Source organism: Alosa alosa, chromosome 5 (genome assembly GCF_017589495.1).
Source record: "Alosa alosa isolate M-15738 ecotype Scorff River chromosome 5, AALO_Geno_1.1, whole genome shotgun sequence".
NCBI lineage: Eukaryota > Metazoa > Chordata > Actinopteri > Clupeiformes > Clupeidae > Alosa > Alosa alosa.
In genome coordinates, this window is record NC_063193.1 from 36,846,242 (window position 1) to 36,861,786 (window position 15,545).

General features: G+C 45.3%; 1 protein-coding gene across 1 annotated transcript in view; it reads left to right on the top strand.

The window, feature by feature from the left end:
* The window catches only part of LOC125295326 (rasGAP-activating-like protein 1), a 108,432-nt gene that overhangs the window by 75,362 nt on the left and 17,525 nt on the right, over window positions 1–15,545 (top strand). Inside the window, 2 exon segments of the mRNA XM_048244595.1 lie at window positions 5,597–5,734; window positions 15,540–15,545. The exon segment at window positions 15,540–15,545 is cut by the window's right edge and continues 54 nt beyond it. Of these exon segments, the coding sequence (XP_048100552.1) occupies window positions 5,597–5,734; window positions 15,540–15,545 (144 nt within the window).

The window sequence follows — 15,545 nt, forward strand, 5'->3', positions numbered from 1 at the left end:
TCGAGTCCGCGCGATAATGTTTGAAAACCACTGGCTCGTAATCTCAATAATTTAACACCACGACAGTTGGATAGCCTACTTCATCATGTCCCCATGCCTACATGTTTGTGAGTAGCATAGAGATCGTTAAAAACAATAAAGTATGGCTCTCCGTTTGGGACATCGAAAACTTATATTTTTAATAGACTACCGTTGAAGATGCTGACTTGCAAAAGCCTCCGGGATAACCGTTATCTCCACTATCATCAGTCATGCCCCTTGATCAAAGTGGGGAATGAAATAAAAGTTTGAGAACCACTGGCTTAACAAGTTACCTGCAGTCCAGAACACAGAATCTGTTGCAATATTCTGATGATCGGCGATGATATCGGCAAATGTTTGTTTTCCAAAGTAAGAATTTCACTTCACCATTCACCTTCGACAATACCTGGCCTACCTGGTATCATTATAAACATTATTCTGTGTCCTAAAACTGGCATATTTTATGGCATTGTGTCATGTAAGTTCGTTGCAAAATCTAGAGAAATGTGTGAGGTGGTCATGGGGACAATTGAGACACACATTGGATTGTGTTATTACTTGAACATTCCACACTATCCACAGCTGTGGTAGGCCTATCAGGGGCAGGAGGATTTACTGTCAGCGCAGGCTTTATATAAAATTCTTCAACAGAAGGCCTCGAATGTTGTCTTGTTTGTGGGAGCTTTGCTTCGCTTCTGTAATTTCGGCTTCATTGAAAATGAGGGCTTCTCTCAATGACCCTCGAGAATAAATAAAGGTTGAATGAATGAATGAATGCAGGCTTGCCCAAAATAAAAGGCATGTGGTTTGGCGCAGCCTACAGTAAATAACAGACCCCCAGAATATGCGTTATGATGCTTTTTTTACGAGCAAGATGTTTTTGGTACCCCTCGACACTGCATGTTCTTAAATAACAATGATCATCAGTAATATTCGACCATTAATTTGGGTAAATGGGCAAGCGTGACCACCTTGATTGGCTGATAATTGTAACGCTGGTATGATTCCAAACACCTCCCTTACGATGATGAGTGACAGGTCTCAGAATGCGTGCGCTACACAAGGACGGAAGATGGTGAATAACTGGGGCCGTAGGCTATTCACAAAGGCTTTTATCTTACTACTAGGAGTAGGCTACTCCTAAATCGCACTTAAAGATTTTAGATTGGAGTTTTCTCTTAAAAGTTATTCACAAAGCCTTTCAGACAACTCCTAAACTAGGAGTGAGTCTTCGCGTGGCTATGGATGACGTCATTACTCATGCACGAGCTTGACTGAAGTGACCACCTTGATTGGCTGGACGATTGTAACGCGGGAATTCCAAACACCTCTCTTCCGATGGTGACTGACAGGTGACAGGTCGGAGAATGCGTGTGCTACACAAGTAGTGCGAAGGACGGAAGATGATTAATAACTGAATAAAAGGCCTAGCCTAAATGAATAAAGAGTAAGGCAAAACAAATAGCTTAGTAGCCTAATGAAACATAGGCCTATGGATTGATGCAGTAGCCTACCTTTGCAACATTATTAAATTAATCTGTCACCATATCCCTAGGCTACGTTTGCAAAGAGGAGAACATTTTAATTTGATTCACAATGAAAGCGTTACATTTCATTTACATGTTAACAATGAGTAGTTTTGGTTGTTGTTGGTGGCATTATTGCATCCCTTTTATGAATGCAAAATTGTTCCCTCGCGATTGGAAGCTCCTGTTGCGATAGGCTCGCATTTCAAAACATCATAGCGTAAAAAATGCCACAAAAAAAAGCTGTTTATGAATAGGTCTTAGTGAGTTAGGAGTCCTCTCGACTTAAGCTGTCCCAGACTTAGGTGCTACTTTTAGGTCTAAAATGCTTCGTGAATTACTTTTTGTGAAAAATTAGGAGTCCTAAAGTTAGGAGTGACACGCCCTTTTTTTTTAGGAGTTGCTCCTAAATAAGCCAGTTAGGAGCTACTTTTTAGCCTTAAAATTCTTTGTGAATACGGCCCCTGAATAAAAGGCCTAGCCTAAATGAATCAAGGCAAAACAAATAGCCTAGTAGCCCAAGGATCGATGTAGTATCTTTGTAACATTATTAAATTATTCTGTTACTATGCCCACGTTGCAAAAAAGAGAACATTTTAATTTGATTCACAATAATGTTACATTTAATTTACATGTTGACAATGATTAGCCTAGTTTTGGTTGTTGTTGGGATTTGCATGTTAGTTATGCCTACAATGCAAAATTGCTTCCTCGATTGGAAGCTCCTGTAGCTGCATAGGATTTAAAACCGCAGGTTTGTGAATAGGTCTGTGAGTAAGGAGTCCTCTTGACTTCTTTTAAGCTGTCAGAGGTGGGAAGGTGTGATTTGGGTGGTCAACGTGAATCGGGTGGTTTGTTAATAGGCCTATCTTGAAGATTTTTCCTGCCATCTAAGGCACGAAGCATCTGTGAGGCCAAGCCTCACCAAGTAGCTTGTTTGTTTACAACTAACATTCCATTTAATTAAACTGCTTTATAGGCTATGCCAAAATAGTTTTCAACATTTTGAATATTAGTGTCGGATTGAATTGAAATGTTCTCAAAGTAGCCTTATGGCTGAAAGCTGCTTGGGACACCCCACCCCCGTCAAGCAATACAACCATACAAACGCTTCCTGCACTCATTGTTTCAAAAGGAGTAATTTTGGCTTTGTCAGAACTGAAGAGCTGTGGACGGACGGCACGGTATGCCCAATGAAAATAAATTAACGCAACGCAACACAACACAACACAGACCCCTTCTCTGCGTCAGTCACTGACATGAGCGAAAACACAGAACCCGCTTCTCTCACGGCAGTCACTGACAGTAGCCTAGAATAAATGCATGGGGAAAAACACTTCCCCATGACAAAGACATCGTAAAACACTGAAAGTTAATATTTTGTCACTAGCAACATACATCTGTGCTTTGTCAAATGTATTATGTTCCAAGTAGCCTATGCGTAATTCTGCTTCATAAAGTTGAACAAATACATTTGCTTATTTCACAGAAAAAATATAAATAGCCAGTCTACAGTGCAGAGTTGGTAAGTTATGGTAGGCCAACTTGCAGTGAACATACAAACAGGGGAAATTATTTCTCTTGCAGCTGGAGTAGCCTCAGGTGCGCACGTAGACATAAGGCCGAACATGCAAGCGGTTGTTGCAGCGTCTCACTGGAAAAATACAAATTAAAACGGTTGTTGCAGCGTCTCACTGGAAAAATACAAATTAAAAGGCGTGATACCGCGTGATCCCCATAGCGGACCCCGAAAGTGAAGCTGGCCAAGTCGAAGCACTGCCCACTGTATGCCCGACCGCCAAAACCTTACCATCGACTGGGAATTCTCCGACTCCGCAATTCTTCACGACTAAGCTTTGCGTAGCATTATGTAGGCTAGATAGATAGATAGATAGATAGATAGATAGATACTTTACAGGCTACAGGTTACAGGCTAGCCTGTCTGTTCCCAATTAATGCACTTGTGTAGCATTATAATAATAATAATAATAATAATAAATAATAATAATAATAATAATAATAAAGCTTTATTTGTATAGCACCTTTCATACACAGAATGCAGCTCAAAGTGCTTTACATTTTGAAGCATGTAACACAATAATAGTCAGTCAGTCATTATCAATCACTTTTTTCTTTGCTGTTTATGTTATACTCAGCAACATATCAAAAATATAGAAAATGGCGTCATAAGACTGGCAGCCTTAACCCTCTTACCCCCACAAGCACGCCATATGGCAACTGTGGCAAGGGAAAACTCCCATATTCCAGGAAGAAACCTTGAGCAGAACCTGACTTAATAGGGGAGCCCATCTGCTTCTGGCTGGTTAAGCCCTCCAATAGTAGCAGATGTAGAATAATCTGAAAATGTAGTCTACAGGATAAGATGAGTTAACTAAAAGCTTTCCTGTACAGGTATGTTTTCAGATCTTTTTAAAAAATATTTACTGAACTTCGCCTGCTTGATGTACAGAGGCAGGGTGTTCCATAGTTTGGGGGGGCTAGCCCATATGTAGGCTAGCCCGTCTGTTCCCAATGCACTTGTGTAGCATTATGTAGGCTAGCTTGTGTAGCATTATGTAGGCTAGTCTGTCTGTTCACAATGTGCTTGTGTAGCATTATGTAGGATAGCTTGTGTAGCATTATGCAGGCTAGAGTCTGTTTGCATTGTGGAGCATTATGTAGGCTAGTCTGTTCAAGCATTGTGTACGCAGCAAATTGTAACTTCATGGAATTAAATGAAAGCAGCCTTCTCCACTGCTTTTGTCTTAGCTGATCCTAAACAAACTGCTGGTGCATTGTGGAAGTATAGGTTGTGATTTAATGCCGTTTAAATGTATATGCCAGTGAACCTTAACCGGGGTCTGCAGGTACTGCAGGGGGTCTGCCAAATTATTTCACCTGAAGCATTTTTTTTCCTCTTCCAAAAATGTTAAACGTCTGATAGGCAACATAAACAGAACGTAGAAAATGTGCTTTCTATTCCAGATAATGTACATGTTAACATGTGTAGGGGAGTGTGTATGTATGTGTGTGTGACTGACACTTCGTTCCAAATATAAGACATGAATATCAGGCCTAAAGTTGGGTCGGGGCAGAGTGGGGGTCCGTGCTCAGTGTCTCTGTGTGTGTGCGTGTGCAGGTCCGTTCCTCCATCCCAGTGCAGTGTGTGAGTGCGGTGGAGAGAGTTGGCGAAAACGCCTTCCTTATACTGTGTGTGTGCGTGCGTGTGTGTGTGTGTGTGTGCGTGTGTGTGTGTGTGCAGGTCCGTTCCTCCATCCCAGTGCAGTGTGTGAGTGCGGTGGAGAGTTGGCGAAAACGCCTTCCTTATACTGTGTGTGTGTGTGTGTGTGTGTGTGTGTGTGTGTGTGCAGGTCCGTTCCTCCATCCCAGTGCAGTGTGTGAGTGCGGTGGAGAGAGTTGGCCTTCCTTATACAAAAACCTTCCCTCCCATACTGTGTGTGTGTGTGTCCTTATACTGTGTGTGTGTGTGGTGCAGGTCCGTTCCCCATCCCAGTGCAGTGTGTGAGTGCGGTGGGAGAGTTGGCAGAAACCTTCCTTATACCGTGTGTGTGCGTGCGTGTGTGTGTGTGTGTGCATCCCGTGCAGTGTGTGTGCATAGGATCCCGGTCCTCCATCCCAGTGTGCAGTGTGTGTGTGTGCCAGCGTTCCTGTGTGCAGTGTGTGTGTGCATGCGTGTGTGCGTGTGCAGGTCCGGTCCTCCATCCCAGTGCAGTGTGTGTGTGTGCGGTGGAGAGAGTTGGCGAAAACGCCTTCCTTATACTGGTGTGTGTGTGTGTGTGTGTGTGTGTGTGTGCGTGCGTGCGTGCGTGCGTGTGTGTGTGGTGTGTGTGTGTGTGCATGTGTGTGTGTGTGCGTGCGTGCGTGTGTGTGTGTGCAGGTCCGGTCCTCCATCCCAGTGCAGTGTGTGTGTGCGGTGGAGAGAGTTGGCGAAAACGCCTTCCTTATACTGTGTGTGTGTGTGTGTGTGTGTGTGTGTGTGTGTGTGCATGTGCGTGCGTGCGTGCGTGCGTGCGTGTGTGTGTGTGCAGGTCCGGTCCTCCATCCCAGTGCAGTGTGTGTGTGCGGTGGAGAGAGTGGACGAGAACGGCTTCCAGCTGCAGAATGTCATGCAGGTGCTGACGCAGGACAGCGAGGGACACACACACACCATGTACCTGCAGTGCAAGGTGAGCTCACACACACATATATATATACACACACACAATATATATATATATATATATATATATACACACACACACCATGTACCTGCAGTGCAAGGTGAGCTCACACACACATATATATACACACACACATATATATATACACACACACACCATGTACCTGCAGTGCAAGGTGAGCTTACACACACACACACACACACCATGTACCTGCAGTGCAAGGTGAGCTTACACACACACATATATATACACACAATTTCAATTCAATTTAATTCAATTTATTGTGCTTATAGAGCGCCAAAACATAACACATGTATCATGGCGCTTTACAGAATGTAGGCAATCAGAGAAAGAAGGGAAGAAAGGAAGAAAAGAAAAGAAAGAGAGAGGCCCATGGGTAACCGGGGTAACGGGGGCGAGAGAGAGAGAGAGGCCCATGGGTAACCGGGGTAACAGGGGGGGAAAAACTCCCTAGAGTTGGAGATACATATGGGAAGAAACCTCGAGCAGATCCACGACTCAAGGGCCAGACCCATCTGCCTAGGGTCAATACAGGACAGTAAGGTCTGTATACATGACAAATGCATATGATAGTCAGGTGTAGAGAATAAGACATGGTGTTTAAAGCACTTGAGCTGAAAGTTACAAGAGGTGGGATGATTACGTATCCGTTATGGTAATTTATTATTCCTGATTTAGTGACAGAAAGTTCAATAGTCCAGCGTTGGAATTGTCCAGGGGAAGGGAGTTGTCGAGGGGCATGTGGTGGGTTGGCAGACGGGCCAGTAATCCGGGCAGAGTTGCCATAGGCTGGTGGTGGGTCGCTAGGCTGCATGGGCCAGGAGTCCAGATAGGGGGCAGTAATAGGGCAATCGGGGATGGGACTTCAGGTGAGATGGGTGAGAGGAGGGCCAACACACGGATGGTTGATGACTGGTGATGATATACCTCACAAGTGAGGTACAGTAAGGGGGAAGAAAGAGAGATGTAGAGTGGGTTAGTATTACTGAAAATCAGAATGGTTAATGTCAATAAGTAATCAGTAGTACTATATATTGTTACAGTATACCATGGTGGGAATAGGCAAGAGAGGAAGAGTTGAGAGAGAGAGAGAGAGAGAAGGGGGAGAGGAGGGGGGTTATGCGTGGTGACACATGAAAAGTCCATGACAGCACTATGCTATAGCAGCATAACTAAGGCATGGTGAGGGGTAGTCGACACCAGCCCAGGTATGGTCAGTGACCACCATCGCACCCGACTGGGGTGCCAGTCACACGAGGACTCAGCAGGGTGGTCCATTCCAAAAAACCCTGAGGTGGGTGAATTTCCACGCACCATACCTAACTATGGGAGGCAGTAAAGAGGTATGTTTTAAGTCTAGACTTAAAAATAGGGAGGGTGTCTGCTAGTCGAATTGGAGGTAGGAAGATTATTCCAGAGGAGGGGTGCGCTGATAGCTGAAAGCTCTGCCTCCTACTGTAGTTTTGAGATTCTTGGAATTACAAGAAGGCCAGTATTCTGTGATCGTGAGCGGTCTGGGTGGGTTATATGGGACTAGGAGATCTTTAATATATTCTGGTGCCTGGCCATTAATGGCTTTGTATGTTAGAAGTAATATTTTGAAGTCAATGCGACTTCTAACAGGCAGCCAGTGTAGAGATGCCAGGATAGGGGAAATATGTTCATATATTTTAGTTCTAGTGAGTGTGCGAGCAGCTGCATTTTGTATAAGCTGTAAGCTCTTTAGACAGGTGTTATTGCAGCCAGCGTATAGAGCATTGCAATAATCAATCCTTGAGGTGACAAAAGCATGGATTAATTTCTCAGCGTCTGGTAGGGATAAAGACTTCCTTATCTTTGAAATGTTGCTTAAATGATAAAATGAAGCTTTGGTAATCTGTTTTATGTGATTACTTAGTGATAGGTCTTGGTCAATTGTAACTCCTAGATTTTTTTAACACATGTGGATGAGGATAGTCGGAGATCAGTAAATGTAGCTTGTGATGAGGATAGGATAGCCCTCATCTTTTAGGACCTAAAACCATGACTTCTGTTTTATCGGAGTTTAAAAGCAGGAAATTGTTCGTCATCCATGTCTTTATGTCTCGTATACATGTGTCAAGTTTGGCTAATGGAGTCAATTCGTCAGGTTTTATGGAAAGGTATAGTTGTGTATCGCCTGCATAAGAATGAAATTTAATGCCATGTTTCCTAATTTCTGAGCCTAGAGGAAGCATATAGAGAGAAAAATAACAGGGGCCCTAGTACTGAGCCTTGAGGCACCCCATATTTTACCATAGTCTGGGTAGATGGTTCATTGTGAACCTGTACAAATTGTCTGGTGGTTAGAAAGGTATGATCTAAACCAAGCGAGTGGTGAGTCTTGGTAATGCCTATCGAATGTTAGAGCCTGTGGAGTAGTATGTTGTGGTCTATGGTGTCAAAGGCAGCACTGAGGTCCAGGAGGACCAATATTGATATATGTCCATTATAGGCAGCGATGAGGAGGTCATTAAAAACTTTAACTAAGGCTGATTCAGTACTGTGGTGAGCTCTGAAACCAGACTGATATAATTCTTGGATTTTATTCATATGCAAGAAGGTACCAATTTGTTTCGACACTATTTGTTCTAGTATTTTTGACAAAAAAGGGAGATTAGATATAGGCCTATAGTTGGCAAGGTTGTTAGGGTCAAGGGTAGGCTTGTACCTGCAGTGCAAGGTGAGCTCACACACACACACACATATACACACACACACACCATGTACCTGCAGTGCAAGGTGAGCTCAGACACACACACACACACACACACACACACACACACACACATATATATATATACACACACACACACACCATGTACCTGCAGTGCAAGGTGAGCTCACATACACACACATATACACACTGTGTACCTGCAGTGCAAGGTGAGCTTACACACACACACACACACACACACACACACCATGTACCTGCAGTGCAAGGTGAGCTCACACACACACACATACATATATACACACACACACACACACACACACACACCATGTACCTGCAGTGCAAGGTGAGCTCACACACACACACACACACACACACACACACATATATATATATACACACACACACACACCATGTACCTGCAGTGCAACGTGAGCTCACACACACACACACACACACACACACACACACACACACATATATATACACACACACACACACACACCATGGTACCTGCAGTGCAAGGTGAGCTTACACACACACACACACACCATGTACCTGCAGTGCAAGGTGAGCGTACACACACACACACACACATACATATATATATATATATACACACACACACCATGTACCTGCAGTGCAAGGTGAGCTTACACACACACACACACACACACATATATATACACACACATATATATATACACACACACACACACACACACACACACACATATATATATACACACACACACCATGTACCTGCAGTGCAAGGTGAGCTCTCACACACACATATATATATACACACACACACACATATATATATACACACACACACCATGTACCTGCAGTGCAAGGTGAGCTTACACACACATATATATGCACACACACACACCATGTACCTGCAGTGCAAGGTGAACTCACACACACACACACACACACACATATATATATATATATATATATATTGTGAACTCCCAGGGGATCCAAAGACGCAAGGAGAGTGATTTCCAGCAGACGGTTTCTTTTATTAACTTATAAAGCCTCAATCTGAGGTACTCAAAATGCAACAAAAACTTCTTCGATCTTTCTTTGGATCTCGAAGTCTGGAAGGTGGATCGGGCCCTCTTGGCTGATCCGCAGGTCCACTCCGATCTTCAAAATTCCTGGGCACAAACAATCACACTTGAAGCAGTTTAAACAGACCACGCACTGCCTTAAACCAAGGTCAAAAAAGCTGTATGGGGTTTACTTCCCACAACCCTGCTTCCCTCTTTGTCTCTCTAGCAACAGGTCTTTTCAGGTGCTGTTCAGAGCCAATCTAACCATTTGCAGCTGGACTCCACTAGTGGATGTGCTGACGCCCCTAGTCTCCAGAGCACCTCCCCAGGGTCCTAGTGCCCCTCCAGCATAGCCCTGGTGCAGTACACGCCATCCACCACCTTACCCAAGGGGATCCGGCGACGGCTTTGCCCCTAGTGGGACAACAAGAGCAGCTTGGGGTACCACATACCTCCCTCCCCTCAACTTCAGGCCATTCCTGGGGAAACGGACCACAGGCACTGGATCTTCGCGACAGAGCCGCCTGCATTCCCCTGTTGCTTGCCTGCTCTGTGTTCCACCTTGAACCTGTAATTTTGCAGCTCCAAGAACCAACGGGTTATTCGAGAGTTTCTGTCTTTATTGACAGACATCCATTTCAGCGGTGCATGATCCGTAACTAATGCAAATTCCCTTCCGATCAAGTAATATTTCAGCTTGTTTATAGCCCACTTTATGGCAAGACATTCTTTTTCCACTGTTGCATAGTTTTTCTCATGCTTTAACAGTTTACGGCTGATGTATGTAATCGGTTGTTCCACTCCATCTTTTACCTGAGACAGGACAGCCCCCAGTCCCACAAGCAGAAGCATCTGTCTGTAAGACAAAAGGCAAAGAAAAAATCCACCGTTGCCGGGACAGGTTCCTGCAGAGGGCATCCTTCAGCTTCCCGAAGGCCTCCTCTGCCTCTTCGGTCCACTGTAGGCGGCTCTTCCCAACCTTCTTGGTCAACTCGAAAAGAGGAGCTGCTAGAGAAGCAAAGTTGGGCACAAACTGACGATAATATCCAACAAGACCCAGAAATGTTCGGTACCTGTCGCTTTGTGCCCGGGCCGCAAAATATGTGGTAATAGCCTCCACCTTAGATGCTTGTGGCCGTACACGTCCTCTCTTCCCACTGTGTAGCCCAGGTAGTCTGTTTCTTCTAGCCCAAGGCGGCACTTTGATGCTTTTAGCCGCCAACCCTGCATCTCTCAGCTCCCCAGAACGGCTTCCAAGTGCTGCAGGTGAGTCTGCCAATCAGTGCTATGAAGGACTATATCGGCCCAAACACGCTGCAGCATAATGTCTGTGAGGTCTAAGGACCTTATCCATTAGCCTTTGGAAACAGGCGGAGCCCCATGAATGCCAAATGGTAACACTTTGTACTGGAACAGCCCATCAGGTGTTGTAAAGGCGGTTTTTTCCTTAGCCTGGTCTGTAAGTGGCACCTGCCAGTACCCACGAGTAAGATCTAAGGTGCTGATGAACCTAGCAGGTCCCAATCTTTCTAGCAGCTCATCTACTCTGGGCATCGGATAAGAGTCAAATGCTGAGATCTCGTTAAGTTTTCGAAAGTCATTGCAGAATCTTAACGTCCCATCAGGTTTGGGCACAATGACAATTGGACTGCTCCAGGCACTATGAGATTCCTCTATTACCCCCATCTTCAACATTGCCTTAACCTCCTCCCGGATGGCTTCTCTCCGGGCTTCTGGAATTCTGTAAGGTTTAAGTCGTACCTTTTTCCCAGGCTCCGTGATGATGTCGTGGGCCACGACCGTCGTCCTTCCCGGTTTGTCGGAGAAAACATCGTGGATACCGGCACAGCAACTGGGTCAGGTCTTGGACTTGATGTGGCGCCAGTTGCTCGCCCATGGGAACTTGCGGAGGTCCGGTTGTAGGCTGGTGAGTGGACAGTGCCTGTGCATCGACCCGATTGTGTTCATGCCACCTTTTCATCAGATTGATATGATATATCTGACTGCTCTGTCTTCTCCCCAGCTGCCTCACTCTATAGTTGACGGGGCCCAGCTTTTCAATCACCTCATATGGCCCATGCCACTTAGCTAAGAATTTACACTCTTGAGTGGGAATGAGGATTAGCACTTTGTCCCCTGGACTGAACTCCCTCACCTGTGCACCCCTGTTATACAGCCTAGCTTGTTCCTCCTGAGCTTTTAGCATGTGCTCTCTTACCATCGGCCACAGTTGACTCATCCGCTGGTGCATCCTCTCCACATGTTCTATCACCGTGGTGTGTCGTGTTGGCTGTTGTTCCCATGCCTCTCTGGCTAAGTCTAAACAGACCTCGTGGCCTTCTACCGCACAACAACTCAAATGGCGAGAAACCTGTGGATGCTTGAGGCACCTCACTTTAATGGAGAACATAAGGTAAGGCAAGAGCTGGTCCCAATCCTTCCCATCTGTAACCCATCATCTTCCTTAACATCTGCTTTAATGTCTTATTGAACCTCTCAACAAGGCCATCCGCTTGTGGGTGATAGACAGATGTAACGGACCTGTTTCACTTTCAGGAGGCTACAGAAGGCTTTCATTACATTTGACATGAAGCACCCACCCTGATCGGGTTAGTATCTCCTCTGGTATCCCGACCCTACTGCATAGGAGGAATAGCTCCTTGGCCACGGCCTTACCAGTGGCTGCCCTTAAAGGGGGATGGCCTCTGGATATCTCAGAGCATAATCAAGGAGGACCAAAATGTAGCGATGTCGCCTGCTCGATTTAGGGAGAGGCCCCACGCATGTCCATCCCAATCCGCCTGAAGGGAACATCAATTATCGGTAAGGGGAATTAACGGGTTGGCGGTAGGTCACTTTGGGGCTGTGGAGCTGACATTCAGCACAATGACGACAATAATCTTCTACCCGCTCTCTTTACACCTGGCCAGTAGAATCGGGAAGTTATCCGCTCATAGTTTTTTTTCAGACCCAAGGTGAGTCGAGGACATGGGAGTGGGCTAAGTAAAAGCACTTTAGAGGCATAGGATCTTGGCACCAGGAGCTGACTAACTACTTCCTCACCTTTTTTACCTTTCTGTACAGCAACCCATTTTTCACTGAAAAACATGGAAGATTAAGTCGACTCACCTCGCCTTGTTCTTCACTGCTGAATACCGCCGATTTCCACGCCTGGGCTAAGTTTGGATCCTCATGTTGCTTCCGGCTGAACTCTGTGGCGCCCCTGGAGCCTCACTGTGGATCTGGAGGAAGTCAGAGAAACGCTCAGCCGTGACCCCCTCTCTACTTCCAGAAAATTCCCCTTGCTCTCCATGTTTGTGGTTCTGCAGCTGGGATTCCACCAACGCTGCCTGGGTGGGGGTCCTGTTCTTCTCCAGGGCTGGATGGGGGAACCCTCCTTTGAGGGGGCTGCACATGCTTGGTGGGTCTTCGGTGGCTTCCTTGGTTTGGCTGCCTTCTTTGGTCCTACTCCCCAGGCCTGTTGTAGAGTGTTCCAATATCTCGCAAACAGGGCACAATCTCTGCCTATCAGTACTGGTACTGGTAGGCCAGGAACCACCCCAACTCTTGTGAACACAGTCCCTCTGGGAGATTGAATTCTCACCTGGCTTGTTGGGTAGCTCTTAGTGTCTCCGTGTATACATGCCACAGCCACTGCTTCCCCCATGGGCATCTTTTCACCAACTCGGGCGGACAAGGGTGATGACACTTCCCGAATCCAGCAGGGCCTCTGTATCCTGTCCCATGATTTTATGGGGAACCGTGGAGCAGACTCATGGGCTTCCATCCAATCTGTGGTGAGGTATCCACATGGGAACGAAGACATGGCAGGTCCCGCTGTTGGCATGGACTCATCCCTCTCAGGGCACTCCCTTGCAAAGTGGCCTTCTTTACCACACACACTAAACAACGCCGATCCTCTGTTGGTAGGGGACTTCGGGCAGGGGACCTGCCCCACCTGACACCTGGCAGCTCTCCTACTCCTTTCCTAGGACTGTTTCCACCCGGGTCGGGAGGTTGGTTCTCTCGAGTTTCACCGGACTGCTTCGACCCCCCTCTATCTTCATGGGTTTGATCAGATCCTGTGTCACTGGTGGTTTTCTAGCAATGCAATCAGCCGATCCAGGTCGGGAACCCTGCTGGGCGACATATTTCTTTATGCCATTGGGTAGTGCTCGAACACACCGGGTCCAGCACCACTGGTCAATCGCTGCAGGGCCGCCGCCCTCCTTGAGCCACGCCCCTACTAGCAGCTGGAGAGTTTTTATCTGGGGTCGCGGCAGGTGTGTTGGGATCGTGAGGGGCCCATTGATGGACCCTTCGAGCCTTTGCTGGTAGACTATAGCCATACTGTGCCAAAATTATGGCTTTGAGCTGGGTATAATTAGCTGCCTCGGCTATAGATAAATCTCTACAAGCCTGTTGGGCCTCCCCTGTTAAAAAAAAAAAGGAGTCAAAATATGGGCCCAGTCTCTCGACCACCATCTCTCTCTGGTGGCGGACTCGCCAAAGAGTTCCAGATACGATTCTACATCATCTTCAGCTGTTAGTTTTTTTTTTTTTTTTTGAGCTGGGTCACCTGTTGCCCGCATTCTCCACCAAATGTGAACTCCCAGGGATCCAAAGACGCGAGGAGAGTGATTTCCAGCAGACGGTTTCTTTTATTAACTTATAAAGCCTCAATCTGAGGTACTCAAAATGCAACAAAAACTTCTTCGATCTTCTTTGATCTCGAAGTCTGGAAGGTGGACGGCCCTCTTGGCTGATCCCAGTCCACTCCGATCTTCAAAATTCCTGGGCACAAACAATCACACTTGAAGCAGTTTAAACAGACCACGCACTGCCTTAAACCAAGGTCAAAAGCTGTATGGGGTTTACTTCCACAACCCTGCTTCCCTTTTTGTCTCTCTAGCAACAGGTCTTTTTTCAGGTGCTGTTCAGAGCCAATCTAACCATTTGCAGCTGGACTCCATTAGTGGATGTGCTGACGCCCCTAGTCTCCAGAGCACCTCCCCAGGGTCCTAGTGCCCTCCTCCAGCATAGCCCTGGTGCAGTACACGCCATCCACCACCTTACCCAAGGGGATCCCAAGGACGGTTTGCCCTAGTGGGACAACAAGAGCAGCTTGGGGTACCACAATATATATATATATATATATATATATATATATATATATATATATATATATATATATATATATATATATATATATATATATACACACACACACACACAAATATATATACACACACACATACACACACACACACCATGTACTGTACCTGCAGTGCAAGCAGAGCTCACACAACACATATATATATATATATATATATATATATATATATATATATATATATATATATATATATATACACATACACACACACACACACATGTACCTGCAGTGCAAGGTGAGGTCACACACACATAATATAACACACAAGTCAAGTCAAGTTTATTTATATAGCTACATTTCATACACAGAGGTCATTCAATGTGCTTTACATAAACAAAAGTCATGTGATTACAATTAGGTTGCAGGATCCATTAAACAATTAATTAAAATAGAAGAAATAGAATATTGCACCATGCTTGTGTACATCAGCAATACACATATATACAATTAATTCATTGCAGAGGTAAAATAGACTATTGCACTATGCCCGTAGTATATACACAATACAAACATATACAAATAACAATATACAATATACAACCATATCGCCAGTACATATAAGATAATATTTTCTTCATTGTGGGTGTGAATACTCACATATCCAATCCACACATCAGATCACCATATATTTACCATTTCATTCAAAGTGCAGTATTATACTATACATATATACAGTATGTGTTTATTTATATAGCGCATTTCATACACAGAGGTCATTCAATGTGTGTGTGTGTGTGTGTTTCTTCATCAGAATGTTAACAAGTTGAATCAGTGTGTGAGTGTGTGTGTGTTTCTTCATCAGAATGTTAACGAGTTGAATCAGTGTGTTTGTGTGTGTGTGTGTGTGTGTTTCCTCATCAGAATGTT